The 27,654-nt window shown below is 32.6% G+C and overlaps 1 protein-coding gene across 1 annotated transcript in view; it reads left to right on the top strand.

The window, feature by feature from the left end:
* The window catches only part of LOC147063415 (F-box only protein 25), a 28,819-nt gene extending 5,490 nt beyond the window's left edge, over nucleotides 1-23,329 (top strand). Inside the window, exons 3-9 of the mRNA XM_085960132.1 lie at nucleotides 15,439-15,526; nucleotides 17,331-17,520; nucleotides 18,593-18,774; nucleotides 19,246-19,338; nucleotides 19,921-20,093; nucleotides 20,595-20,703; nucleotides 22,055-23,329. Of these exons, the coding sequence (XP_085816258.1) occupies nucleotides 15,439-15,526; nucleotides 17,331-17,520; nucleotides 18,593-18,774; nucleotides 19,246-19,338; nucleotides 19,921-20,093; nucleotides 20,595-20,703; nucleotides 22,055-22,150 (931 nt within the window). The 3' untranslated portion in view covers nucleotides 22,151-23,329. The remainder of the gene's footprint in view (nucleotides 1-15,438; nucleotides 15,527-17,330; nucleotides 17,521-18,592; nucleotides 18,775-19,245; nucleotides 19,339-19,920; nucleotides 20,094-20,594; nucleotides 20,704-22,054) is intronic.
* Nucleotides 23,330-27,654: the final 4,325 nt, after the last annotated feature.

The following is a 27,654-nucleotide window of genomic DNA, read 5'->3' as shown; positions in this document are numbered from 1 at the left end:
AGCACAGCTATGAGAAGAAGTATTTCATCAGAAAAAAGGCTCGCCATAACTAGAAGGTAAACTAAACTAAACTAAAAAATATACATATACCTATACAAGTACATAGGCACATACCTATCAATAGTAGTAGGTAGGTGTTCATTATTCTCACTACAATATATTATTATTGGTACCCGTTTACATTTTAGTGTATATATATATAGATCATCTAGATGAACAGATTTTAAGGGAGATATTTCAAATGTTTATTTATAATATGTGACAAAACAGAACACCCGGAAAAAACCTGGCTGTTCTGTTTTATCATGTTCTGTATTGTTATTGTTTTGTTTTGTCATGTTCTGTTTTGTCGTGTCCTGTTTTGTCCGGTCACCATCTAAGTCATACCACGTGTCTGGGCAGTGTAAAAATAAAACCCAATCATGATGAATTGTTTGCAACCAGAAAGATTCACTTGAATGCTTAATGCTTATTTGGACTATGTCTGCATTTGCATATAGCTAACAAAAATCCGCATGAAAGTCATTTGAAATAATTTCTACACTATGAAAATATCTAGGTAAAACGGTAAAAAAGAAATACTTAATAATATGTAGGTAATGTTTACATCTTAGTTCGCCACTGGCCTCTGAGACAAAAAAAGGTTTTTTTTAAATTCTTCGGATAGTGCAATAAATAAATTCTTCCATAATAACACTAGGGATGAAAACAAAGACTACTACTATCAGTTTGCAGAACACAATAAGGCACATATTGTATGACATAATTTATTACTTTAGTCCGAAAAATTTGAAAAAATCCTTCTTTCTTAATAATTAGTGTCATCAAGAATTTCACAGTGGCGTTTATGCAATGGGGAAAAAAACAGATATAATTTAATTAAAATATTTTATAGATGTTTTGTATATAATTTGTCAGAACAATGTATTATATTATTATACCTATTGTATCTTTTATCAAATAAATATTTAAAAAATAAATTATAAATAAACATTTGAAATATCTCCCTTAAAATCTGTTCATCTAGATGATCTATATATATATACACTAAAATGTAAACGGGTACCAATAATAATATATTGTAGTGAGAATAATGAATACCCACCTACTACTATTGATAGGTATGTGCCTATGTACTTGTATAGGTATATGTATATTTTTTAGTTTAGTTTAGTTTACCTTCTAGTTATGGCGAGCCTTTCTTCTGATGAAATACTTCTTCTCATAGCTGTGCTGTGTCAAAACTTTTTTATTTTATTTTGTAAAACTGCTTACCTACCGAATGTATTAATAGTATTTACAACAAGTTTTTAGAAACAATGCAAGTATTCAAATTATTCACAATATTATGTTTTTATACTTCATCCTTTACTTAGTGGGTATCTAGGTAATAAGGTTTTTACCCTTTCTTCGTGTATTAACTTATAATCTTTTTTTTTATTGTATTAATAAATAATAATAGTACAAAACTTAAATCAATTAGAATTTAAATTCAAACTCCATCAAGTACCGTCGGTCGATAGTATTGATCAGACAAAGTTTATGATGATACATAATAGGCACAATAATAGGTAATTTTCAAAACGCTATCGATATAAAACAGTCCAGCTCCAAAAGAAGCAATAGTGGGAAAATAAATGTAGGTATAATGCAATATTATGTACTGATTTTATATTGATTTATTTACCCTTGTTCACCACTGTAATGAGAGATAAATACTCTCGCAGCAGGGTGCAGTTTCAAAAAAAGGCGTTTATGAATCTCCTTGAAAACTGTGTTTTCTCTGTCCAGATGTTTGGACAGCATCGTCGATATATCGCCGTAAACGAAACGCAAACAAAACGCATTCGACCCGTAAACGACGTTTGGCGGATGAATCCGAAACTTCGCTTTGCCGTCTGCGCGCAGCCTAAGGCGTTGGTCTTCCATCCGGGAGCTCTGGGTTCGAACCGGTGAGGACACAATATATTTGTGATTTTCCAAAAGCCTGGGTGTTTGTGATTGTTCAAACTTACTTACTAAAAACTTACTAACAATCACCTGGCACGAAAAAGTAAGGACATGGTCAATAATAATTAAAAAAAAAAAAAAAACATATAGGTACGTTAGTGAGTACTTGTACACACAAAATTAAAGCATTACTATTATGATGTCAATGATGTGCCGTCGCTGTCATATTAATAATACCTAATTATTTTTAGTTACATTATGTCATTATAGGAAAGAGGTATCATGGTATTTTTACTACATACATATGTTTAAATACGTTGGTATTAGAATTTATATTTTATTATCGTGAGGGCAAGATTAGTCAGTGCCTCGAGCCTCCATTTCTCTAAACCCGCCATTGGATTCATATGATATTTTTTGTATTTCAACAACTATATGATGATTGCAGTGATGTTGAATTAGTAGCTGTAGAAAGGTTAATAATTTCTTCATGTTAGCAACTCTTTCTAAATAAAATTAAAACGGCGGCCCGCTGTTGACATTTTGCTTTGATTGCGTGATTTTTCATTTAAATAATGATGTGTGTGTTCAGTGTATTATTATTATCATGGATAGTGTGCATATTAAATAGAGTAGCGCAACGTGGCAGTTAATATTGGACATAACGCGAAAAAACCACCAAAAGACCCCGACTGAAACCTTCAAAATTTTGTCATAACCAGTGTTGGCAAATTGTCGTTGACAAAATTATGCCAGATAGGATAAGATACTAATGACCCGAACACAGGACAGTGATTCACTAGAAAAAAGTGCTAGATTTTCTCAATAAAATATCTTCTGACTATCTGTCCAGATAAAATAAATTATACTAATGAACATTATTTTCACGAACATCAAATATTATTTTATTGTTTCACCACTAATACAAGTGACATAAGTCATATCAACAACTAAAAAATAACATAAATAGGTAAGTACCTACTAAATATTGTATATTATATTTTATTGATATACTATGGTACACAATGTCGATTTTTAAACAAGTCTGTAGTTAGTTAGTATTCGGTGTTAATAAACTTTAGATTTAACGACACACACTAGTTGCGTATTCAAAGAAGCTAAATTTGTCAAGAAAAACGCCAAACTGGCAACGCTGGACCTGACATGGCATGGTTTTTCATTATGACAATGTTCAGTCAGATGTGAACTGATTCCAGAGTTGATGAATGATGATTCACAAAAAATCTGAACAGGTAAAATATGTATTTATACCGTCGCCTAGCGACCGATACGATAAAAGAGACAGTCTGCTTCCAAATATGGAGCGAATTTCCCACAACACATACAAGGTTGAACTAAACTCAACAAGTTTTTGTTCATTGTATAATAATATCAGAAATTGCTTACAAACTACATGCGACAGCGTTCGTATAATTTTCTTTGCCGCGGGAATATTTTTTGTTACGTATTTTAATTACATGAAAACGAAATTAAAATAAAATTGCATTGCATATTATATCTAATATAATATTTCTAATTTACATGTGTTGGATTATTTATTCAGGGATCGCAAATCGCAAATGTTTTTTTTATGTAGTTCGCATTTTTTCATTATCTAAGCCAGTCGTTATAGGTATAGATAGATAGTCCAATACTTTGAAGGTAGTTTTGGTCTATAATTTAATGGTGGTCAGCAAGAAATATAAAGCATCCTGAATGTCCTAAATTATTATTATAAACATTGAAAGCGCGTTTCGATTACGTGGTGGACTTTAATGTAGGTATATTATGATATATTATATATTATTTAACACATATTTCTCCACTCTTGGGAATCGTACCTTCTTACAGCCACACCCAGAAGGTAACCCACTTCCCTTATTTTTTTAATTCCACAGTCATAACAGATTTTAATTTTTGTCTATTTTAATTACTGGATCATTTGTTTGGTTAGCTTAGGTTATCATTCTTGAATTCATTTATTTTGCCGAAATCGGCTATGAAAATTGCCTTGTTTCAAGTAAACAGCTCGGTACACAGATTTTGTACGAGAAATGGGAATTACCCACTTGCTCAACCTATTATGTTCATACCCTGACTCCAAACACACATTGAAAAACAATACATGTATTTCGCAGAACCTGGGACCCACGACATTATAAGGCGACCCGTTAACCACTTGGCCATCATGGCTTGGAATTAAATAATTATGTATATTAAAATAATAAAGAAAGTAAAATAAATAATATGTATGCGACTTTCTTTGGTCGCGTGAGTCTCCCTTTGTGCATAGCGAAATAGATGGCGTGCTTTATTTAGTTCGTTAACCCGCTATATATAATATTATTTTATGTCGTATAGCGTTTAATTTATTTAACTGTCGTAATGTTGCAAGTCTGAGACAATAATATTCCCTGTACGGTGTATGCAACCAGAAATACAGGCAGAATTTACTTGTGCACTGGAAATAGAACGCGGAATCTCCGGTCGTGTTTGTCTTATTTTTGTCAAGCCCTCGTGTACTCATTAAAAATTCCTTGTATGCGTGTCTTTCCAACCATCCGACTGTATTTTTTATGTGTGGAATTTTGTGTTCTCGACGAATGTCTATGTAGAATTATTTTAGTTTTTACCATCTTCACCCATCTCATTCTTTACATTTGAATTGTTAAATAATGTAGAACGCTTCTGGCTTTCTTATTCCATAAATCAGTATGAAGAAACTAAATTTGATTAATATTTATAATCATTAGAATATCACCGCACTTTTGGGTTCTTTCAACAATCCAGACCGCCTTTTCTTTCCCCCTGGAAGATAATGGATGCATACATCAATACATGATCTCTCCCAAGGTCAACGCTATAATAAAATCCCTGCATAGTACTGAAACTGTGCCAACATTATCACGGAATAGTTCGAGGTCACGGCCGGAGTCAGATAGGGTTGCGTCCTTGCCCCGTTTCTTTTTACCACCCTCTTCGGCTTCATACTATGAAAGCCTATACCACCCCACACCATGATGCTGTGGAGTCGGAGTCATGACGTCTTGGAGTACGCCGGCAGCGATATTATTCGTCAATTGGATGGATAAAAAAATACAGTACCTACCTATTCGTAACAAGGTTCGCAATGCGTTGGCATGACAACTTCCCACCGTGAAAAAAACAACGTTATTTTATAGCATCAGTCTCGATTTAAATTTTCTTTTGATTAATGTTAGATACAATAAATTAATATTCAGAGTAGGTGCCTATTGAGTGTCCTTGGGGTGCATTTATCTCGAGAGATGGTACTTCGCTTATGTGAATTCGCTATCCGAATAGGAAGTCAATTCGGAATGTGCGAAAAACAAACGATTACCTATTTCGATTTTTATTCTCGATTCGATAATTAATTAAATTAAATTGAAACAAAAGATATATTTTAATCGCACATCCCTAAATTTGGGTGAGTATGCAGTATGCAGAATGTAGATGAATCTTTCTTTATACCAACTATAAATATCCAAACCCGTCGTGGTTGAGTGGCAGTGTCCGTTTCTGAACCATGCATCCGGCAAATTTACATGTTGTTTTTCATTGTGTTTTTGGATCCAATGGACCCAGAGGTCGATTAGTATCTCGTAAAAAAAACCTGTTGCCGTGATCCATACTGGATTATAAAGTCAATCAATTAAGTCTCTAAAAACTTTCATAGCAATCCTATTATTATGTATATAGATTCCTACTCGAAATGTCAGCATTTTGATCCTTGAAAATAATATTTTCACCACGAATCAATAGCATTCATTGACTATGCGTGTCTAAAATTGTATACAATTTCGAACTGTGTTATATTTTTGAATATATTTCGAATAGCCGTGACCTGTGACCTGTCGGGCGCCAAAATGAAAATTTGCGCTTGTGAAAACTAGAAGTAGCTAACCTGGCTAGTAGGTATACAATATTATTTATGAACGTGTACTGTGCACTTAGATATCCCACAACTGCAACCTGATTTCTGGGTCAGTGTTAAGGTTGGGCAGATAGTGTTTATTGTATTCGGAACTGATATATAGGATCAGTGAAAGATAAGTGAGTACGTCTATATTATGTTAATGTTATTAATGTTATTTTATACCTACCCAAATATCCGTGTCATATTTCAGTTGTTACAGCATTACTACTAACTATTGACATAATCACCCTTTCAGTTTTACATGAATTCGCGATTTGATGTGATATTTTGTCCGTCAAAGTAGTTTTTCTACATTTTAAACATGATACCTATAGTTAAATCTATATTTAAATTATTCTGTTTTCGTAATAATTATGCCTACATGCCCTCCCTACATTGTTTCTCATTTTTTCGTGCCAATGCTAGATTTTCGTTTTATTTTTCTAATAAATATTATTGTTAGATACGTAGGTACCTACTAAACTGCCATAAAATTGATGCTGTAGCTGAAGATAAAACCTTTTTTTACAAATTGAGCCTAAATAAAGGAAAGTGGAGCTTTAACAACGACTAAGTACGACTAATAAGCAATGGTTAAAATTAGCTTCATACCATTTCGCGCTGCCTCATTCATCCGTAGCAAGATTCACACATAATATTATTATGTGCTCTGAAATTTATTTTCCGTGGCTACACCGAAATGAAAACGTTTTGTTACCATTACTATTTATAATATTTAGATAGACACTCACAAAAAATACAAATAGCAGTAAGTATGTGAGTGAGTTATCTAAGAAAAACGTAAAAACAGTCCGCCATTTTCTGTACGTATTTACACACAATGCCAAATGTTCTAATCCGATTAATTAGATAGAACTGCTAAATCCAATCGCCGCGTACCAAAATCTTTGAAGCCAGTTTCACCTGAAAATACAGAAAAAGGACATAATTAATATATTAAGTAAGTATATTATTTTATAGAACGCGCGTTTCGTTTACGTGGCAGACTTTAGCGTAATATATACAGACGTTAATATTGAAAATAATATATTCTTCAACACGTGTTCCCATATTTCTCCACACTCGAGAAGTAAACCTTCTTACACCCTCACCCAGAAGACAACCCACATCCTATTATTTTTATGCTGCCCGAAAAAAACTTGCTTTGCAATCTAAAAATAAATAAAAAGCAAAGCGGCTTCCCTTTAGTTTTGAGCTCAAAATGTCTTCAAATCCGACGCAAACTATACCTACCTACATAATATCATTCTATAATAATAATATCTATTATGTTATACATTGAACATTTTTTGAATATATACGAAAATAAAGAACACAACAAACAAGCAACAATAAAAATAATGAAATTTTATTGCATCATGAAATGAAAGATCTTTTTTATGTAAACTTTATCAACTGTTCAGTAGGTACCTACCTAGTATATTGTCTATGCTTTTTATCCTGTAAATACTCATAACTCATAATGTTTATTATGATGGGCAATTTCTCTTACAGTAGTTTTATAGCGAACTACTACCAGTGCTTTTAACTAGTATTAATACTAATTTAATTATTAATTTATAAAGCGCCATTCAATCATAATAAATGGACATTAATTTCTGTTACGGGTCGGGCTCGTTGAATAGAATCGACCGTGGCGATGCATTTTAGAAGACCTCGGAAGTAATATCGAAACAAAGTAGTACACACATAATATAATATAATATAGTGGTTGATACACATACTGCATATTACTGCATAATATATTTGACCTTTCGTAATTGATTAACCCTTGGATCAGAACGAAAGCTTTGCTTGGAAAATAAAAAAATAATTTTGCACGGTGTTTCAAAATGTCAACCTAAATAAATACTTATCTAAAATTTATTTATACATTATTTTAAAACACGTTAAGTTATGTTGGCTATTGTAGGTATGTGTTACCGAGTCCGTCCACACAACGGAAATTTGTACACTCCAAGTTGATTCCATTCCTCTCGGTCATGTGAATTGTGTTACCACGTTCTTCGGTAGACATAATTATTATTGTTGCGATCTCTAGTTCTACATTTCAGATGTTTTGTGGTATGACAGTCTGTATTTTCAAGCGTTATTTTGTTGTGAAACGCAATGTGGTATTTTTTTTTCAAATCGCAGTGAATATAATATTGTAATTGTTGTTGAACATTCTTGTGAATCCGTCTGTGCGGTTAATTTTTCCGAATCGTCCATATATTATAACGTTACGCCCTAAAGACAGAGGGGGGGGGGGGACAAATTGTATAAAATGCGACAAAATTCCCTTTTTCCGAGAATTAAATATTTCGTGAAAACGTTACGTATTAGTGACATCTTATTTAATGTTTGGTGACGTCGAAACATTATACTGAAATCGATAATTTCGAACATTTTTTAAACTGGGCGGATTAAAAATGTGACATAATTTAGACAAGGGGTTTTAAATTTTGGAAATTTACTTTGAAATTTCCAAATGCTTAGGACGGAGCAGGTTTTTTTTTTTTTTTTTAAATCAGAGTAGGTACTAATAGGTAGCTAGATAATTTTAGTAATGGCAATATTTTAATTTCAAGTAAATAATTGTCTTTGCCCATTGAAAAGCATAATATTGATTTGTAATGTTATTAATCTGATGCTTTCATTGAATGTCACAATTTTATTAAGTAAGTACAATTATTTCTTAGTACGTGTATCGTTACACATATTTTAATTTAAATTATCATTGCAATGAATGGGTGAATTATCGCCGTTCACATTAAAAGAATCTTTGTACAATAATAAAATATGAATGTTTTAATTTCTCTAGGTAGGTATGTCTATTGGCCAAGAAAATTATTTGACACGCACACGTGCTGTGAAAATGAAAAACGTGTTTCATCAAAGCTACAATTTCGTCATTATTTTTTCTATTTATGTTAAACATTCTCAGGTTTTGTTTGTTTATTATTTTTAAGCCGTCAATGCATTTCAGCATTTGAAGAATGCTGGGTAGGCAATTCTAGCATACGACTATCTCAGCCCAATAATCTTAGAATATTATAATACTCATAAAATTTGTGGCCATTTAATGGCGCCAAATCGTCGCTGTAGGATTGGTTTATCGAATAGACCAAATGTCAAATGTTCAGGAGACGAAAAACAAACTGCATTATCCTATATTTAAATAAATGGAAGTATTTAAATTGTTGTTTTTACAGCATATGAATGATGTATTCATTATAATGCAATTTAAAGAAAATGATGGTTCCGGTCCATTTAGATTAAAAAAAAACATTCTGCATTAAAGGTCGATTTCGACAAAAACGGATATTCAACAAACCAATCTATATAGCGATGAAATGGCGTCACGGATAGTGAACGATTTGAAGACCGCCGTAGAAATTATAGTTTCTATGAAGAGCTGCTAATATATTATATTTTGTAGAATCAATTTCAGATCACCCCATTGGAGAGCTTTCGAGCATCTTCAAAAGTTACCTATTCGAATGAATTTAGAGGAAAATTATGAGAAATTTGTATTCTCTTTTCTCGAGAAAATCTCACCGCGTGTGTATATTGAATATAGTTGGGTAATTTACTAGATATCAATGTAATTAAATAACATTCTTACTGTCAGTGGCTGGTTTAAGGACTTGAATGCCCGAGGCTGTTTTGAGGACCATACAATAAGCAATAAAATACAAACCATAAATTCAAATGTATTTCTTCCCTATCCTATAATTGTTGAAGATTACAGTAGGTACTTACACAATATAATAATTTTAATGGTGTTTATTTTCATTACCTACAAGTACCGATGTTGATGTTTGAGCGGTTATATTAAGCCGGGTCCACACTGGCAACATGTCGCGCGACAACCTCGTTAAATTTTTTTATATAATTTTGAAAATGCGTTTTAATATGACACCCTGCACAAAATGTCCACATCTACATCTGAATATTAAAGGAAAATATTCGCTGGCACGTCTTTGGAAGACTAACAGAGTCTCCAATCTGTCATCTGAAGAGAAAATTTTCATTTGGTATTTCAAACCATAAAAAATGTTCTCGAGAAACCAAAAAAAATCTCTAATTTTAGAGTGCCTATCAGTATACTATTTAATTTTAGAATCATAACAATGAAAAAGTCAATCAATCCCAATGTATCAAGCAGGGAACTCGGAGATTGTTCTGTGGTATCAATAAAATATCTCGAAACCTGGTGAATACTTAAGAAAACTGTCAGCAACATGAAAAGTGAAGGAAATTCTTGTAAGAGGCGGGGTTGTCAACTTTACTATATTGATAATAAATAATGCACTAATGCAGTGCAAATTCTGTAACAAATGCATCTGTACGGGTTATGTTATAATAATGCATGTTGATATTTGATAGGTACATAACATAAATAATTAACAATGACGGCCTGTCTGCATTTTACAAGTGCCAAAGTAACAAAGTCGTCGTGCATTTGCTCATGAATGTTTTTACGTCTAGTAACGTTTTATAATAACGCGAGCGGCAAGAAATGGAAAGTGCTTCTGATATTTCCTCATTTGATTCAATCGCCGTTCATAATAATCACTTTTATGACTCAATATTATTTACCCATGCAATCGTCTCACTGAAGCCGTTGATAGCGTTCATTTCAGTCGTTTTCAATACGTACCTACATACCTCTTCTCGGCGGTATGATGCATTTTTTAACCGAAAATAATATATAATAATTCTTGAGGTATTAAGGATTAATGAGTACGATATAAAGTAAAAAAATAATTAGGAACAATTTTAATATTACCCCATACATTTATGCGTGAAACTTGCGGCATTCTTCTGAATAGATCAGTTAAACCGTTACGTTCAGGAGCTCTTTTAACTGAGTCTACAAAGGCAAATGTTACGTCTGTCTGTCGCATGGCCCCCACATCCTGAAGCGGGCCCCCAGGCTAGGATCTTTGACGGCCCCCCTACCTATCGCTAAAGATAAAGGCAGTGTGACGCTCTACAGTAGCGTTTTCCAAAAAATTGTGTACGCGGTAAAATTAATGTGTTTTAGTGTTTTTTGTATATTTGAATTCATCTATTTGAATTATGGAGATGTCAAGTATCGATACACAGTTAAAAATTATATCGTACAACCACATAATTTTAAATAATAATAATATTGAAGATAAATAGCGACTTTTTTTACTATTCGAGAGAATTTGTAATGTGTGTTTAAATCACTTATCTGGTCGATTCGCCACGCCGGGCCCCCAGGCTGGAGCCCTGTCAGCCCCCCCTTTGTGGGGGCCATGGTCTGTCGTCACCAAGTTATATGAGTATGTACCGTTCAACTGAGTACATGAGTGAATAAGTATTGAAATCCAAAGAGGTAATGCAGTTGCTGTTTTGGGTAGTAAGTACTCTTGGATCTTGAGGTATCCAGGGTACTGGATGAGATATGGGGGAAACCTAGGGTATTAAAAGTTTTAGTGTATATACCTATATAAGTATATAACATAAATATTAATGTGTACTTATATACTTTAATTATTTTACACTTTGACTCATTGTTATTTTATTTTACATTTTCCATTGTTATTATTATTATTGTGAACCTATATATTAGTTATTTGTGTATTTAATAAACAACTCATGTGCGTAAATCAGGATTGAAAGAATGTAACTGCTTGCTGCTTGGTGCTTCGTATAAAAAGTTATAAGCAGGGTTAGCATTGGATATGGATTACACTCTTTGTATGAAATGCCGTTATTAGCATTCCAATTTTAATGTTTTGGCCTGACTTCAAAAAAACACAAAGAAATTTAATATCGATGTTAATAATGGATCATTTTTGAGAACAATAGGTACCTCATTTATAGAATATTAAGACAGTCATGTAATAAAAAATACAATCGTATATTATATAACATTTTAGCATTTAATCCGATTTCTCCAACTTCGTAACCGGTGCTCTTGTAAATATTCATAATAATTGAATACAGGGAATGGACCCAAGTGATCGGGCTCGTTAGCAAGCCATTCTGGCAAAGCGTTGCAATTGCACCCTTGTTGCAATTTATGTAAAATTCATTTTTCAATCACATTTTATTAATTGTATGTTGCAATATTTGACCGGACACTTATATACGTCCTAGCAGAACAGGACAACAATGCTTTAAATACATCGACGCGTATTTGAAATACACACCATTATTGCAATGTAAACAAAGTTTATTTTTCCACTACATTTATAATATTATGCATTTATTTGTTTACGAATTAATGGAATTTGTTTGAACAGATACAAATGTCTGCAATTATTTTTACACATTACAGATACGCTGTGGAGGCCAGGCCCTTGGTCTCTCTTGTATGTTTTTATATATTAACATCTTTTTACGATACAGATTTTTTATGTTCTCTTCTCTAATTTATCAATAAATATTAAATGTCAAAAAAAAATATAGCAGATTTTTAGTCTATGTTTCTAATATTTGGTGTTGTACCACAATAGTGTACCTAATGTTTATTAAATAATATACATAATATAAAGTAGGTATATTTAAAAAACGCATTCTAAAGAAATAAAAATATGACGATAGTTACCAATAATATAATTATTATGATGTTGTTATGCTCTACTTCCGATAATGGTTAATGCTCTCATGAAATTTACTTAATTTTTAAAATGCTGCAAACCAAAGTGAAAATATATTATTGCCAAATGCTTTTAAAATCATCATAATCTCCTAACGATCTACTGCTAAGCGGTATTTACGAAAACGGAAATGCCACAGAACAGCGGCTCCCAACTTTTAGTTATACCTCTATGTCTAACTTACAGGGTCGGTCCTAGAGAATGCGAGGCCCATATGTACGAAGCGCTAATATTAAATAATATCGTCCGTGGAAAAACTTATTTAACGCCGTAGACGAAAAAAATCTCTCCATGAGAGGTACCTACTCTGGAAAGTTTTGATATTCACATCTCCTTCATACTGAAAATGGGGTCTCGATTCGTCAGAAGATTTTAAAAAGGGGCCTCGAAACAGTTCAAACCAGTGATTATTATTAAATTACTTATACAAAAATCTTTGTCAAAATCTCATTATATGCCGATGATGCCGGGAGTTATTTTAATATTTTAAATTCGTAAAATGTTATACAAATAATTAGGTAGGTACTTAATTATAGTTGGAGTCTATGATTTTTTTTTATCAGGCTTTAAAATCACTTAGCGCGTTGGGCTTCCACGTCATTAAATCCGGCACTGGCCGTAATCCTTGGCACTCTTCGTTTGAAAAATATGAAAATGTGCCTACTGTACGTTGCACATAAACGAGTACCATCTCTCACATTTAGATTCTGGGAACTTCCTAGAAAGCCACTTGTAGGTATATGATGGCTAGGTATCAGTAGGTATTATTATCCAACTCAGATACGAGAAAGTTACATGAAACAGTGTTCTCTCGACCATCTCTCAAGAGTTCTGAGCACTGTGCATGAACCTTGTCTATAAATAATATGAATTATGTAGGTTCATAAGTACCAAACCAAAGTAATAGGCAGTATCTTTGTCGTAATGGGTGGCTATTTTTAAAATAGATAAACCCTATTTATTTTAGTAGCAGTAGACAAAATTTGGGATTCCATTTTGGCCTCAATATACTACAATACTCAAATTATGTAACATAATGCAAAGTAAATAACATAGTTTATATTATAGTAGAAATTTAACCATATAATATATAATGAAGTGGGAATATAATAATATAGAGAAGAAAAACCAATTAATTATAGAATTTTATATTTATCATATTTAACATTTTAATATAATTTATCAAAAAAAAAAAATGGTGCTAGCAAATACATCAACCACATGATAGACAGCATCATGCAACGCTGCATTGACCCGCAATGGATTATAATTTTTTTGTAGAAATGCGAAATTACGAGTGGTGTTATTTCGAATATGAAAATGAATACTGGCCAATATAGATGAACTACAGGAACAAGAAAAAAGTATCACTCTATCAGGCAAACCGAGGTTGTATTGAGAGAACACCCAGTATCTTATTATTATCTTATAGTATTTTTATTGTCCCTACTTCCTGGAGTTAAGAAGGGGCTCAAATTTACTGTTTCATCTTCTTCCTGATTCCCTATAAAAACAAATTTGAATGCTATTTTACTTTAACGTAAGTTCCATATTTATATGTCAAAAATAAAGAAAACCCTGGTCAAAGTTCAGAGTTTATATGAAAAGAGATTAATAAGATATAAATGTCAAGGCTAGGAAGAGGCACGTTTCCCTAACGCAACATGACGCAACCAATCCGTTTTAAAAGGGGACCTCAGAAGAGTTAAAACCTGCCAATGTGCTGTTATTGAATTATATTGAAATTCGAAAAAAGATGGATATTTCTCATAAACTGAGTAGAAAGTAGGTATTAAGTATAAGAAAATCCATGCATAAAAGTAGGGATTCTAATAGCTCTTGATTAGAAGTAAAAATAGGTTAAATTAATTAAGTAGGTAGATACGAACAGTGAACAAAAATTACATCATTCATTTTTTATCATAGGGGGCCTCAAAATCAGTCAGTGCGTTGGGCGTCTACATCACTAAACACGCCACTGAGGCCAGGTGTTAAATACAAGAAATACACATGTTTAAATTTATTCCATATTTCTCCACACTCGAGAATAGTACCTTCTTACAGCTACACCTAGAAGGCAACGCACTTTTCATTGTTTTGTGTTCCTCGGTATTCTTAGCCCAGTCGCACATTAAAAATCGTCTCGAATGGGATAATAGTCAAAAAATTAAAACTCAGCGCAACATGAAACTTTCTAATGTATGTATAGGCAAGGCTGTGCGAGGGCAGTAACGTCACACGGCAAGCCAAAATAAATGATGAAGTACGACATTCCGGGATTATACCCTGCGTGAAAATAGTTGCATATGACTCTTTTTTTTACAAACTAAAATGACGCATTCCATCAATGTGTGGAGCTCCATTTGGAAATGTGTGTTTTGTGAATAATAAAGACGTCACATTGATGTATTCGACACGTTGTAGACAAGACTTATTTTTTTCCATTACTTTCATACAATTAGGCTACAAGATTTTTTCAACATCTTTGGTTATATTATTATTATATCTATTTGTATACAAATCATTTCAAACAATTAATAATTAAATTATTTTGATATGTTTCATTATAAATTGAATCAAGGACAATGGACAATGTAATTATAAATTTTTGTTTAGTTTTGTATTCACTTTTGGACGCATTCTTAATTATCATGCATGTCACATGACTTGAGGTGTGCAAATCAATGTTGGGTGAATAATGAATGTACCTATCTTAGAATAATACACGTCATATTCATTTCAACAATAATGATATTTAATTTATTATCGATAATTATTTTGTGTTAATATGTAAATAAAGAAACCGAACCAATCGTTTTCCAAATTATATGACTATGTCAAGCATGAATATAATATTATCTAATACTATAATAAGATAGTATTGTAAAAAAAAATACATTATTGTTTCAGGGATGCGGATTTACCGGAAGGCGCTGTGGGAAACGTCTTCCCAATTATACCGCCACATTGTCGCATCACAATAAAATGCACAAGAGAAGTAAGTCCAACACTATTTTACCATCATCATCTGCAATGCAACAACTTATTGTGGGTCCTTGCTTCCCCATATCCATAGTGGCTGCTTTCCAATTTAGTCAGCCAGCAAATTTTTGGCCTGGCTTTTCTCCGTGCTATTGAATTACTCAACATTACTCTCTTTGTCGGTTCATTATGCACATGAGCTATATAATGTAATCTCCCAATCTTAATTTATTGAACTGCACTGTTATCTTCGTTCAGAAGGCTGTTTACAGAACTTAACACCGTATCTTCGCATTCAATTGTCGCCGTGCGTGATTAAGCCATAAATACGGTGGAGAATTTTTCTTTCAAGAATGGTCAGGGTTCGTTCATTTCGCAAAGTTAATATCTAAGTTTCCAAAGATTAGGTAAGCCCAGGCTTTACTAGTGTCTTGTTCGGCGTAATAGTAGATGAGACTTAAATTGTCTTAGCTAATAGACCAGGGCTCGAAATGAGCCGGAGCACACTGGAGCGCCGTTCTGGTTCATAAAATCCCCAAAGTTATTGCTCCGTCTCGTAGACATATTAATTTGACCATCTGAGCTAGATATGCCATATAATAAAAAAAATCTAACACACTTATTTTAATAAAATACAAGTACAGTTAGATAACAATGTTAATATTTTCATAAATTATCGAGCGCTCCGGTTCGTAAAATTCTCCATTTCGAGCGCTGCAATAGACCCAAGTAGTATTTGTTCTTGACATGATGATGATTTTATCATGATATTTATATGCTAGGTTCAATGGTTCTTTAAATTAAAAAATAATCATAATGAAAAATGTTAAAACATTCTCTTATTATGTTTGTCCACCATTATTTTATTTAACAATAAATCTATGTAGTGAATCTATTCAATTGAAATCGCATGCATTTTAAATTAGATAATTTTATTTGTAACCTCAACTGAGGATGTTGCATTTTTCGAATAACTCAATATACCTCTCAGCGCATCTATTCTATACAACAAGACTGCTTTCGGCCACTACAGCAGCTATCTAGGGTAGGTTTGTATCGAAATATTATGTAGCACTCATTGTAACAATTACAATAAGTTAGTTGTAATTGTTACAGTAAGTGCTATGTTTTAATAGCACCTCTCTTGGGTGTGTTAAATTTTTCAGTGAGATAGACAGTTTTGTCTGTTTAGACGGCTAATTTATTGTAATTGTTACAATAAGTGCTAATAGTTCGATACAAACCTACCCATAGCTGCCGTAGCGGCCGAAAGCAGTCTTGTGTATAGAATAAATATGCAGGTCCAGAAATTAGCAATGTTGGAATAAAGCCGCGTTGACACGATCCAAGTACGATCCAAGTTGACTTGGACCGAGCGCACTCGTATGAGACATCTTCATACTAATTATTCCTATCCAAGTTAGCTTGGGTGAGTAGGACGCGGTCCAAGTAGCTTGGATAGGAGTAATTTGTATGAAGATGTTCCGTACGAGTGCGCTTGGATGGCGCTCGGTGCAAGTGTACTTGGATCGTGTCAACGCAGCTTAACTGTTGACAGACCAATGTAATATCATGGCTGTGACCTTGGCATCGATCTAGGGAACTAAAAATCTCTCCACTCTTTCACATGCATAACCCTGCTTCCACCGTTTACACTCCATATAGCACTGACATATTGTATTATTTATATTATCTCCATAATGTAAAACACAGTCGCAAAATTTAAAACTACAACTATCTTAAACCTCAACGTCTGCTGTCTTAATTTTTTTTTATTTTGAGCTATAAATGGGTTTAATGTTGTTGTATTTGTATTTCAGATTGCAGGATTCAATGGTCTTTCAGAGGCTGTCCGCAGATTAGATTTTATGAGCGCAGTTCGAGATGTGCGACGATTTAATTATATTTGCGCTCTGCTGCAGCTACTTATGGCCGGGCAGAAACTGACAGCGCTGCCTGGCGATGCTCAGAAAGTACTCCTTACAATGTTAGAAGAAGTCGCAATGCAAGGTATCTTACTGATATTATCTAGTTTCTTTTATTTTTGAAACAATGATTCCCACTGACAGCCTGGTCGAAACGAACAATCAGTTTAGTGATGTAATTAATGTCTCTTTTATATTATTAGATAAAGCACTCCACACTAGTCCTGTGTTATTGAAATGGGATGAATCGCAAGAATATCTATGTGCTTTGTTCAGAATTCAAGGAAACGCTGGTTCTGACAAAAATATACTTCTTTATTTTTATTACTCCAAAAAGGAAAAGTGACAATATATCTAAATTTCACGATAAATACATAATATAGTAGAACCTCATTTTCTAATTTAATGCAGCAGATTTCAATTCAACTGCCTTAACCAGAACCCCACTGAAACGTTATTGTGCATACCACTTTAATAATGCTTCTTCACGTAAAGTTTCATGTGCCAATTTCATACGATGTGTTTGATTGTAATTTACAATTTAGACTTATTGAATGGAATAATAAATGCATCCATTCACTTCGAGTAAACAAATTAAACTGCTGCGCAGCTGTGTGAATTAGCAGCCAGCGTTCCAAACATCAGTGCTACATTCAGTTTATGAGCAAGACGACATTGCGAATGCGAGAGGTGTGACGTGACTATCATGCGCAGAACATTGTTTACTAGCGGTGACACTTGGATTTAAACATGTATAACATTTACAGAATATTTTTAAGAATTTACACATTTGACTGGATATTTTGTTCATTATAATTATTGTGGTTTGTTATATCGAGGTTCTACTGTATTTTAAATTCAAAAGCCATTTGAATTTTTTTAATCCAGACATTACCAACTATATCAACACAACACAGTGGCTAACATAAGATTACAATAATAGAGAGGGATAAGATCAGTACTGATTTGAACAGTTTGTAAGACGCTGGTTTTCATCCGGGGGCCCTGAGTTTGACTCGGTGAGGTCACAATATATTTATGCATTTTCTCAAAGCTTGGGATTTGTGATTGTTTATCTTCTATTACTGAAATCACAGAATAATGAGATATTAAGATGTTTTCCAACATCTTTCATAATAAGTTGTAACTGTTTTCAGTAAGCGCATCTCAGCAGAATCCTCGCGCACTGCGAGTGCTTCTGGGAGCTTTGGGAAGCTTGTGCGAACACGAGAGGCGTTCGTGCTGGGGCCGCCCTCTGGGAAGCCCAGCCCTGTGGGGTCACCACCGTAACACTATCCGCAGAATAAACAATATTGCTGAACGCTTAAATTTCAATGAGGTATACCTAGAATGATTGTCAATATTGTGTTCTGTTGATATTACCATCAAGTAAAATTAACTGTTATAAATGCATTTTGTTTTACATGTGTTACAACTATAGGCCCTTTGAAAATATATCACAAATCCAGCATTTCAGAAGTCTAGTAATCCAGTGCTCTCTGGAGACATTTTTGTTTTGCTTAACCTACGGAAGAAAGTTTTTAGATAAGGTTTTAGTGTATGAAAATAATCATAGTAATCGAAAAATATTATATTTTGCTACAACCCAAAAAACTGATTTATCGAATTCGTATGTAGGAAATATCATTTTCTTTTTATTTCTTTATTTTATAGTTTTTCATACATTCCAAAAATCTGGTATCATCAGATTTTATTTAACGCCGGATTAGTGTGATTCCACTGTATTTACAGCATTTTTTATACCAATTACTGATTCATTCGTTAATAATGAGGGTTGTTTATGTTTCAGCCTGGACCAGAGGTTGTGCCTAAATTAGAGCATTTACCAGAAGAATGTATCAGAGAAGTTCTACTCCGTATATCTGATCACAAAGATTTAGAAGTATGTATATTATAATTCTTCAACTTTACTACAATTTCAATGTTATAATCAACTTACAAATATTATTATAAAATAATTAAATTCAATTTTCATCAAGTAGGTAACCCCTCAGTGCACAGTATTAATTTAGGAAACATTAGGGTAGATAGCGGTAGTTGTAACTTGAGGTGCGGCAATGGCACTATTGTGAACTATAGTTATTCGAACCGCTGCACGTGAGTTGATTTTTTCGCAGTAAATTTAGATTGTGAAGCTAAGGAAAGCTATGCTCATCCCTGCGCATTTTTCCATTGTATCCACCATGAGTGAAATGTATCACATTAGAATACATTCGACTCGCGATGGGTACAATGGAATTAAAGCGCTGAATGTGGTTAGTAAGTCCTTTAAAAATATTATTCAGTAAGAAACACTATATTTTGTATGAAGCCTCTAGAAAGTTTTCGTGAATTGAACAATATCATGGCTTTATTCATGTCTGTCTGAGAACACATTGCACATCTAGATTTTTTGTGCACATGTAACGTAAAATTAGAGGGAACATTGATACGTACTGTACTGTATATTGGAATTTCTTTTCAGGCTAGTGCAGAGGCGTGGGGCGTCATGGCTTCCGTTTGCGCCGAACAAAGGATCTGGCGGGAGCTGGTCTCATTCCATTTTACTCCGTCACAAATTGACTGCGCCTTTACCAAACTAAATATACAACCAGAAGACAAGGTCGACTGGCGGGCAGTATATCACTCTCTGAGAAAGTAATTATACCATTCACTGATTTACATTCTTCACAAAACGTAGCTACTTTTTTGTTTTCAATCAAATCAAATCAAGGCTAATGATTGAATTAGCTTTAGGTCGTTTCACATTACAGATTCATATATAGCAAGATTCACACTTAGTGTGTTCTAAAGTAGGTATTTTCTAATTGCATGCAAAACGTCTTGCATTAATGTATACGACTATCACTACATAAAACAAAAGTTTTTAGACGTAGAAGTAGGTGGCTTTTAAAAGATGAAAGTCTTGAGGTAACCCACACCACAGCCAATTTTATTTTATGGGAGCACACGTTATGTTAATGAAAAATTACGAGTTAAATTATTTTTTGTCCACAGATTATAATTTTTCTATTTGTATCCTACATGTTCAAGGAAGGTCATCAGAATTATTCTGACTCCTTATAGTATAGTCCAAAATCTTAGTTATCAATAGGTATTTGCTGATTGGAATTTAATTATAGTTTTACTTTGTTTTAGATCTTTTGGATTACGAGAAGACGTGCAGTATGCTGAGACATTATCGCTCTGTAGACATTGCAAATGTTTATTCTGGAGATCTTTAGGCCATCCGTGTATTGCCGATGAGGTAATTATTATATTCCTTCATCAATTAATTGCTTGAAACTTTCCAATTAAATTGTTCAGATTAAATAAAATCAAAGTGGATTTTTGATATAGCTATATGACAATGGCGTGCGGGTTTCTATTGAGATCAGGCATGCTCTTCAAAAGCATATGCCTATGTTCCAATTTTAAATACATTATTTCTACTGAATACTCGATGAAAGATTATCAAAACAAATAAATGTAATTGTACTGTCATTAGTTTCGAATGAAATTATAAGTTGACCACGCTGTATCAAAATAATAAGGAACTGCTTGCAAAGCATGAAAAATATTCTACTAAAGAATTCTATATAAATATTCTACTAAAAATTCTACTAGTCCCACACCACAGCACATTAATTGTTATCATAGGGAGCAGTACCAGGCAGCTAGTAATTCATTGAATTTATTTATTGTTTTTGTGGGTAGGTACTTAAACTATTATAATAAATATTTTGGAATAAAAAGGCATGCGGTGCATTCACAGGATTTATGTACCACACGCCACTGCTATATAGATTATATTATTATATATAAACACATGAAAGTGACACTGAAAAAATATAACGGAGACAAAATTAATGATAGTCAAAACCCACATCAGTCAAAAACTGCAGGCATTTCGAACACACTTTTAGATTCACTAAAAAAATTATTAAATGTACAGATATCACCAAAATCTACCCTGTAACTATAAACCTATTATAAATGGATGCTCTTATTAATTACTGCATAAGTACATTGATCTTTTTGAATACTAAGCTTTCATGACTTATTATCATATTCATTAGCTGTTATAATTGCTTGTAAAAGGATAGACCGCATCAATTATTGCACACAAATGGGCGGCCAAATACATTGTGCCTTCATTATACAGAATAATATTTAAATAAACAATATATAAAAAATCGCATAAGCATGTTAGTGTGTACCTAATAATTATGTAATAATGTAATGTTAAAAGGCTGTCAAAGATGGCAGTTATAGACAATATTTTATAGCCACCACTTTGCAATATATCAACGTACGGAATATTAATTTTTCAACCACAATAAAAATACTGAAGAGTTGACATCCAATAAAATTGATAAAACTCCAATGTTGTTTTTTTTTTTACTATTTTTCGATTTACTAAAGTGGAATAATTTATCCTTATTATAGATGTGATTTCTTCTAGTGTGTAGGAATTACACAAGTCACTCACATCAAGCCTATATTGCATTGTTTTTTTTTCACTCGGCACCGTTTCGACTATGTCTTGCTTTCTATTAATACAATCAATTTTTAATGTGGTATATTTATAATTATAATGTTTTTTCCTTGTGTTACAGTGCCCGGAATATCGAGAAAGAGTAAAAGAAGCGGGGGGTCCGCTGCCTCCCCACCCCATTCCCCCTGCTGCGTTTCTCAAATTTTTCTCTCTTTAATTATTTTCATTAATCAACTCTCCACTTCACTAATGTGCATTCAAGTACAGCAAGTCAATATAATAATTTAATAAAAATATATAAATACACCATTATGTTTCATACAATAGATCGCCAGAGCTATGACACAATGCCAAAAATTAAAATATTATCAGAGTCTTAACAAAATTTATCATTGGATAAAATAAATAACAGTTATCAAAAATGTGTTCCTAGATTTTCGTATAATATACATCTTCAGTGTATTGTATTTTACTGATCATAGATCAACCATTCTTTCTTACAAGAATATACATAATGTGCAATATTAATAAAATTATGGAAATTTCCAAAATTAATTTCATTACATTAATAATATAATTGAGGAACTGAGGATTAAACTGATACACATGCCATATTAATAAATAGTTTTCATGAAAATTTTATTTGTGGAATACCACATTTTGTTCTGGGCTAGTATAAAAACTTATTTTTGTCTCTGCCTGACTGCACCGGTAGCCGAGATGCAAACCATCTGGACCTGCCGTGGAAGTTGTGCTTGCTGTAAAAATGGTACCGAACCCTGCCTATTGCACCAAAGATTTTTTTTTATTTCATTAGTAAAAAGACGTTTAGGTAGATCTTGTCAATTAACGTATTCTACGTTAAAACAATGAGTTCGGAGCAGCATCCACAACACTACAAATTTATTTATGCGTGAAAATGGATTCAATCATGTAATTGTGTTATATGAAAAATTATAAGCATTTTACCCCTAACATTGGTTTAGGTAGATACATTCCATTAACTCCTCTGCATAAAATGTTATTATTTTCATAGCAACTACTATAATAGCTAAATTACGTAATAGACACAGTAATAGACGTAAAGAAATATCAAAATTTTATTCTCGACAAGGAATAATGTCATTTAAGAAGTAGACCTTATTTATAGAATGTTGAAAACAGTATTGTAGAATTTGTGATCGCGTATTTAACTTTGAAGTCGATTTAGTCAACATCGTTAGTTCTAGGCACTTGGTTCTCTTTAATCGTCAGCTCCTCAATTAGTCGCTTTGGTGGTGAACTAACCCACTCCATATATTTAAAAAAGGATTATATTTGACCAAACTATTTTTAAAATACCAAATGATTTATGGTAGTTAGTGAGAGATCTAAATGTTTTAATAGTCATCTGTTGAAAAAAAAATATTATTTATATATTAACCCTTTCTAAGCGTTACGAATCCCGACTTAGTACAACAGTGCGCGTTGTTATTTCAAGCATCAATAAATCGTAATAAATGTCAGTCAAACATACACAAATAGAGTAGTAAAAAATCGGAGTCAAGTTCAAAAATGATTATGACAGAACCTAATATTTTATGTGACTCTAAAAATAAACATTCGTCGCCTAAAACTGATAAGAAATCACGAACAAGATTTCTTCATTGAAAAAATGCCGGCTTACTCGAGCGGCGCCATGACACTTACGAAATGGTGCTGGACTAATGCGTCGATGACAGATTAACAAGTGTAAGAACAGTTCAGTATTATAGTCTACGGCTACGATTTCGACAAATATGTCATACACATAATGAATAATAATATGGTTTATGACTTTTATGAGCATTTTTGTTGAGTGTGTTAAAAAAATATCAGTCATAAATAGCTCATTTTTATAGCATCCAGGACATCTCAAACTGTGTAACTTTTATTTGAACTCCCATACACATTGCAGCACTGCAGGTCGAGTATAAATAAATCATCCTTGAGAACTACTGGCTATTTGAGAGTAATGTACTTACCACCAGTGCCTGGTTTGTACCTACCATTGACCCCGAACTGAATGGAATCGAATGACACATAGTTTATAACAAAACGGTTTATTTTTCGAATACCTATTAGGCTATTACAATTCGTAAAATATTAAATTTCAAACACTTTTTGCACTTCTAAATGCTTTATAGTCACCACAATTTTATTTTCAAGTTCATTTGTTTTTTTTTTATTATATTACTTCAATAACCTGTGGGTCTATTCTATACTTATCGAACACTAAAGTGATAAATAGTATCAAACTTAGGGTAGGTTTGTATCAAAATATTAGCACTTATTGTAACAATTACACGAAGTTGGTTTTTATTGTTGCAATAAGTGCGATATTTCAACAGCAGCAAGATAGGTGCTGTTAAAATATAGCACTTATTGCAACAATAAAAACCAACTTCGTGTAATTGTTACAATAAGTGCTAACATTTTGATACAAACCTACCCTAAGTATGATAATATTTATTACTTTATCACTTTAGCGGTCGATAAGTATAGAATAGACCCACTGGTACTAGAATAGGTAATCTCTTATTTTATTATAATGACATGATAGTAAGTAACTCGAGTTATTTTCGACTATAAATATAAGAAGAATTCTCCATAAAAAAAAATAGTAGTCATGAATCAAACCCTTTTGAATAGTGTTACGAAAAAAATAATTCTCAAGTGTCTGTCTCACACCAGCAGACGATGATTTGCCGCGCAGTGTATAAAAATTCAGTAGCGCGGGACCTGGTGTAGCGTAATACGACAATTTCCGCATTTATGCGGGAACGGGCATCTGATTGTTCGTGTCTTTTCTTTATAAATGGCTGATAACTAGGGTAAATAAATAATTTTTGTCTGTTTCACCTAATTCTATAACCAGAAAATAGTATTTAAAAATGTTAATCAATGATAAACAAAGAGACATATTGAATCGCGGACTCCTAGGTATATTTAAATGACACCTTGTTCAAATTATTTTCCGAAACTATTTACTCGCGGATAATATAATAGCAGATAGGCGAATGAATGCAATCTCCAAAAGCATTCCTTTTGTAAAAATATTTTGTAAATTCACTTTGATCAATGTAAATTTCGAATATTCTATTTAACAGTTTACGCACCAAATAGTTTTTCAATCATTAAAAAACAATATAACTTATTATATCGCAAACTCGTATCGTTACAAACACGTCAGTCAAATGTCTTCGACGCACATGCACTAAGAAGCGATAAGACACTATATACGCGGCAAATTTGAATTGGCCCGATGACTGATATTTTTTTATTCAAGACACGCTCCCGAAAAATATTTATTTAAATTAGATAGAACAAAAGTTTAGGCTATCCATTGACAGATGTCAAGAGAAGGATGATTTCTGAATAAATTAAATCAATGTTCGAATTATTCGCGCCTGGCCGAAAGGAGTACTAGGCAAACGAAAATCGAAATGACTTTAGTCAGCTGACGCGCGGATGACTCGCGCGTATAGGCTGACTAAAGTCAGTTGCCGCGTTAGAAAGGTTAAAATGTCCAACGAGACATAATAAAAGTCTATATCTCTGAAATTTATAAATGTAGAGTAGGTTAGTTCACCATCAAGAATTCGATTACGCTATTATGAAACAAATCTAAATCACAGGATTTTATTATAAGACACTCATAAAACTCAACTCCATCATTGATTGATATTATTGTGTGTTGATTATTGTAATTGAGCCCATCTCTAGAAAAGTAGCGTTATCCTAAAATCTTCATTTTAAGATATTGATATTAGCGATTAAACACATCATGCCAGTTCAAAAATTATGTGATGTGTAATGATTTTTGGCTAGAATGTAAACAAATGTATGGCACATAATTTGATTTGATTTAGCGATTTCTTTGGAGATGGGCCCAATTACTACATATTTTTAGTTATTATATCAATATTATTCATTTTTCTCTGATGTTGAGTTATTCAAAGCTATTGTATACTGTCAAAATATTATATGTTACCAGTGTTAAATGAGGACTCATTTGATAACTATTGGACATCTACTTAGAATATTATATCACAATATACATAAGATGTGAATGTGTTCAAATGAACAAGTAATCGTGTCGGGTCCAACTGCTTTTCATGTAATTACGACTGATTTTTTTATTTATCTTCAATATTATTTGTTTTTGTTTGTGGTGTATTATCCGTCAGCTATTTGCTAAGTGTATTACTGTGATTGTACAACATTATGTCCGTTCAAAGAAAATATTACAATTATTAAGATATTTATGTAAATTTTTAATTATACTTCACTGATTCTTTTACTGCGAAACGCTGCGTACTCCAAATTGATATTCATTGTTAAAACTAAAGATTTAATTATTTTATTATTATGTAAATCATTCATCCATATTATTATTAATAATTCTATATAATAATATTTTTTAAATCTAATTATAATCTTTTTGTGTGACTACCTTTTTGAAGCGTTTTTTTTTCATATAATTTTATTTTATAACAGCTATTTTTATAAAAATAAATATATCTTTCATTCAAATTGTAAAATCATGTAAATAGTATGCTAGTAATTTTTGTGCTAACTTCACCGATCATTTATCATGCATTTCTTGTATATTGACGGGTTAGTGTGCAGATGTTATTTATATCCATCCGGCTTTGTATGTTTTGAAAAAATCAAATTTAAAATGGACATGATATTATGTATTTGATTGAGATCGGTGTCATCCCTAGACAAAATGCCGCCCCTATGCAGCACCAAAATGGCGCCCCATTTTTTAAAACAGTATTTCTTATCATCCTTTAATGATTCCAATATCTAAGAAATGTGTTGAATGGATACATTACTAACAAAATATGTATCACTAAAACATACAAAATTATTTTTAGTTATAAAAAGTGAATAAATATTATATAATTGAGTTAGAAATTTACCCAAATCACCAATCTGAGGTCCTATTTGGTTGATGTTTCTGACACATTTGGTTTGTACCATTTAGCAATACATAGATTTATTATTTTTACGCCATTTTTACTATGCTATTATTTTACAATATTACAAAATAATTTTCCTTAGTATTTAATATACACATACTTTCAATCATAAATATATTATAATTATTAGTCTCAACACTCAACCATTAAAATACAAAAACTTTCCTGGCCTTTTTTTATTGCATATTGTCATCCAAATCTAATTTAAATAAATGCCTCTCTGCTCCAATAGACAATATTACCAGTAAGCTGATTTTTTGGAAAGATATTTGAGTTATTACTAAGTTTAGGTAGCTATTTCTATATATACCTAATGATTCTCCTCGATTTGCCGCCCTTCGAGTATCTGCCGCCCCCAAGCGACGCATCTGCCTACCCCCACGGGACGTCACTGATCGAGACAATATCTTTTTATGTGTAAATGACTCAATTTCTACAATAACTGAACTTACAATTTCTATGTGCTAAGCCGTCGATATACTGTATCAAATACTTTGTCCTCAATTCTCAACGCTGAAAACGACACAATTTGCGAGACTAAATTTATTATAAAATGTCGCTGAATGTTGTATATTTTCCTATGTAGTTCACCATAAATATATTTTATTATAATATTCCCACGGTTTATTAATTTTAACTCTAAATTTTAGAATGACTTAAGCAAATCGAAGCTACTTATAAAATACGTTATAATAATAATCATAATGTAATA

Source organism: Rhyacophila brunnea, unplaced genomic scaffold, assembly GCF_057557595.1.
Source record: "Rhyacophila brunnea isolate RB1 unplaced genomic scaffold, BYU_Rbru_1.0 scaffold_9, whole genome shotgun sequence".
Lineage (NCBI taxonomy): Eukaryota > Metazoa > Arthropoda > Insecta > Trichoptera > Rhyacophilidae > Rhyacophila > Rhyacophila brunnea.
This window is presented reverse-complemented; position numbering and strand designations above follow the sequence as displayed.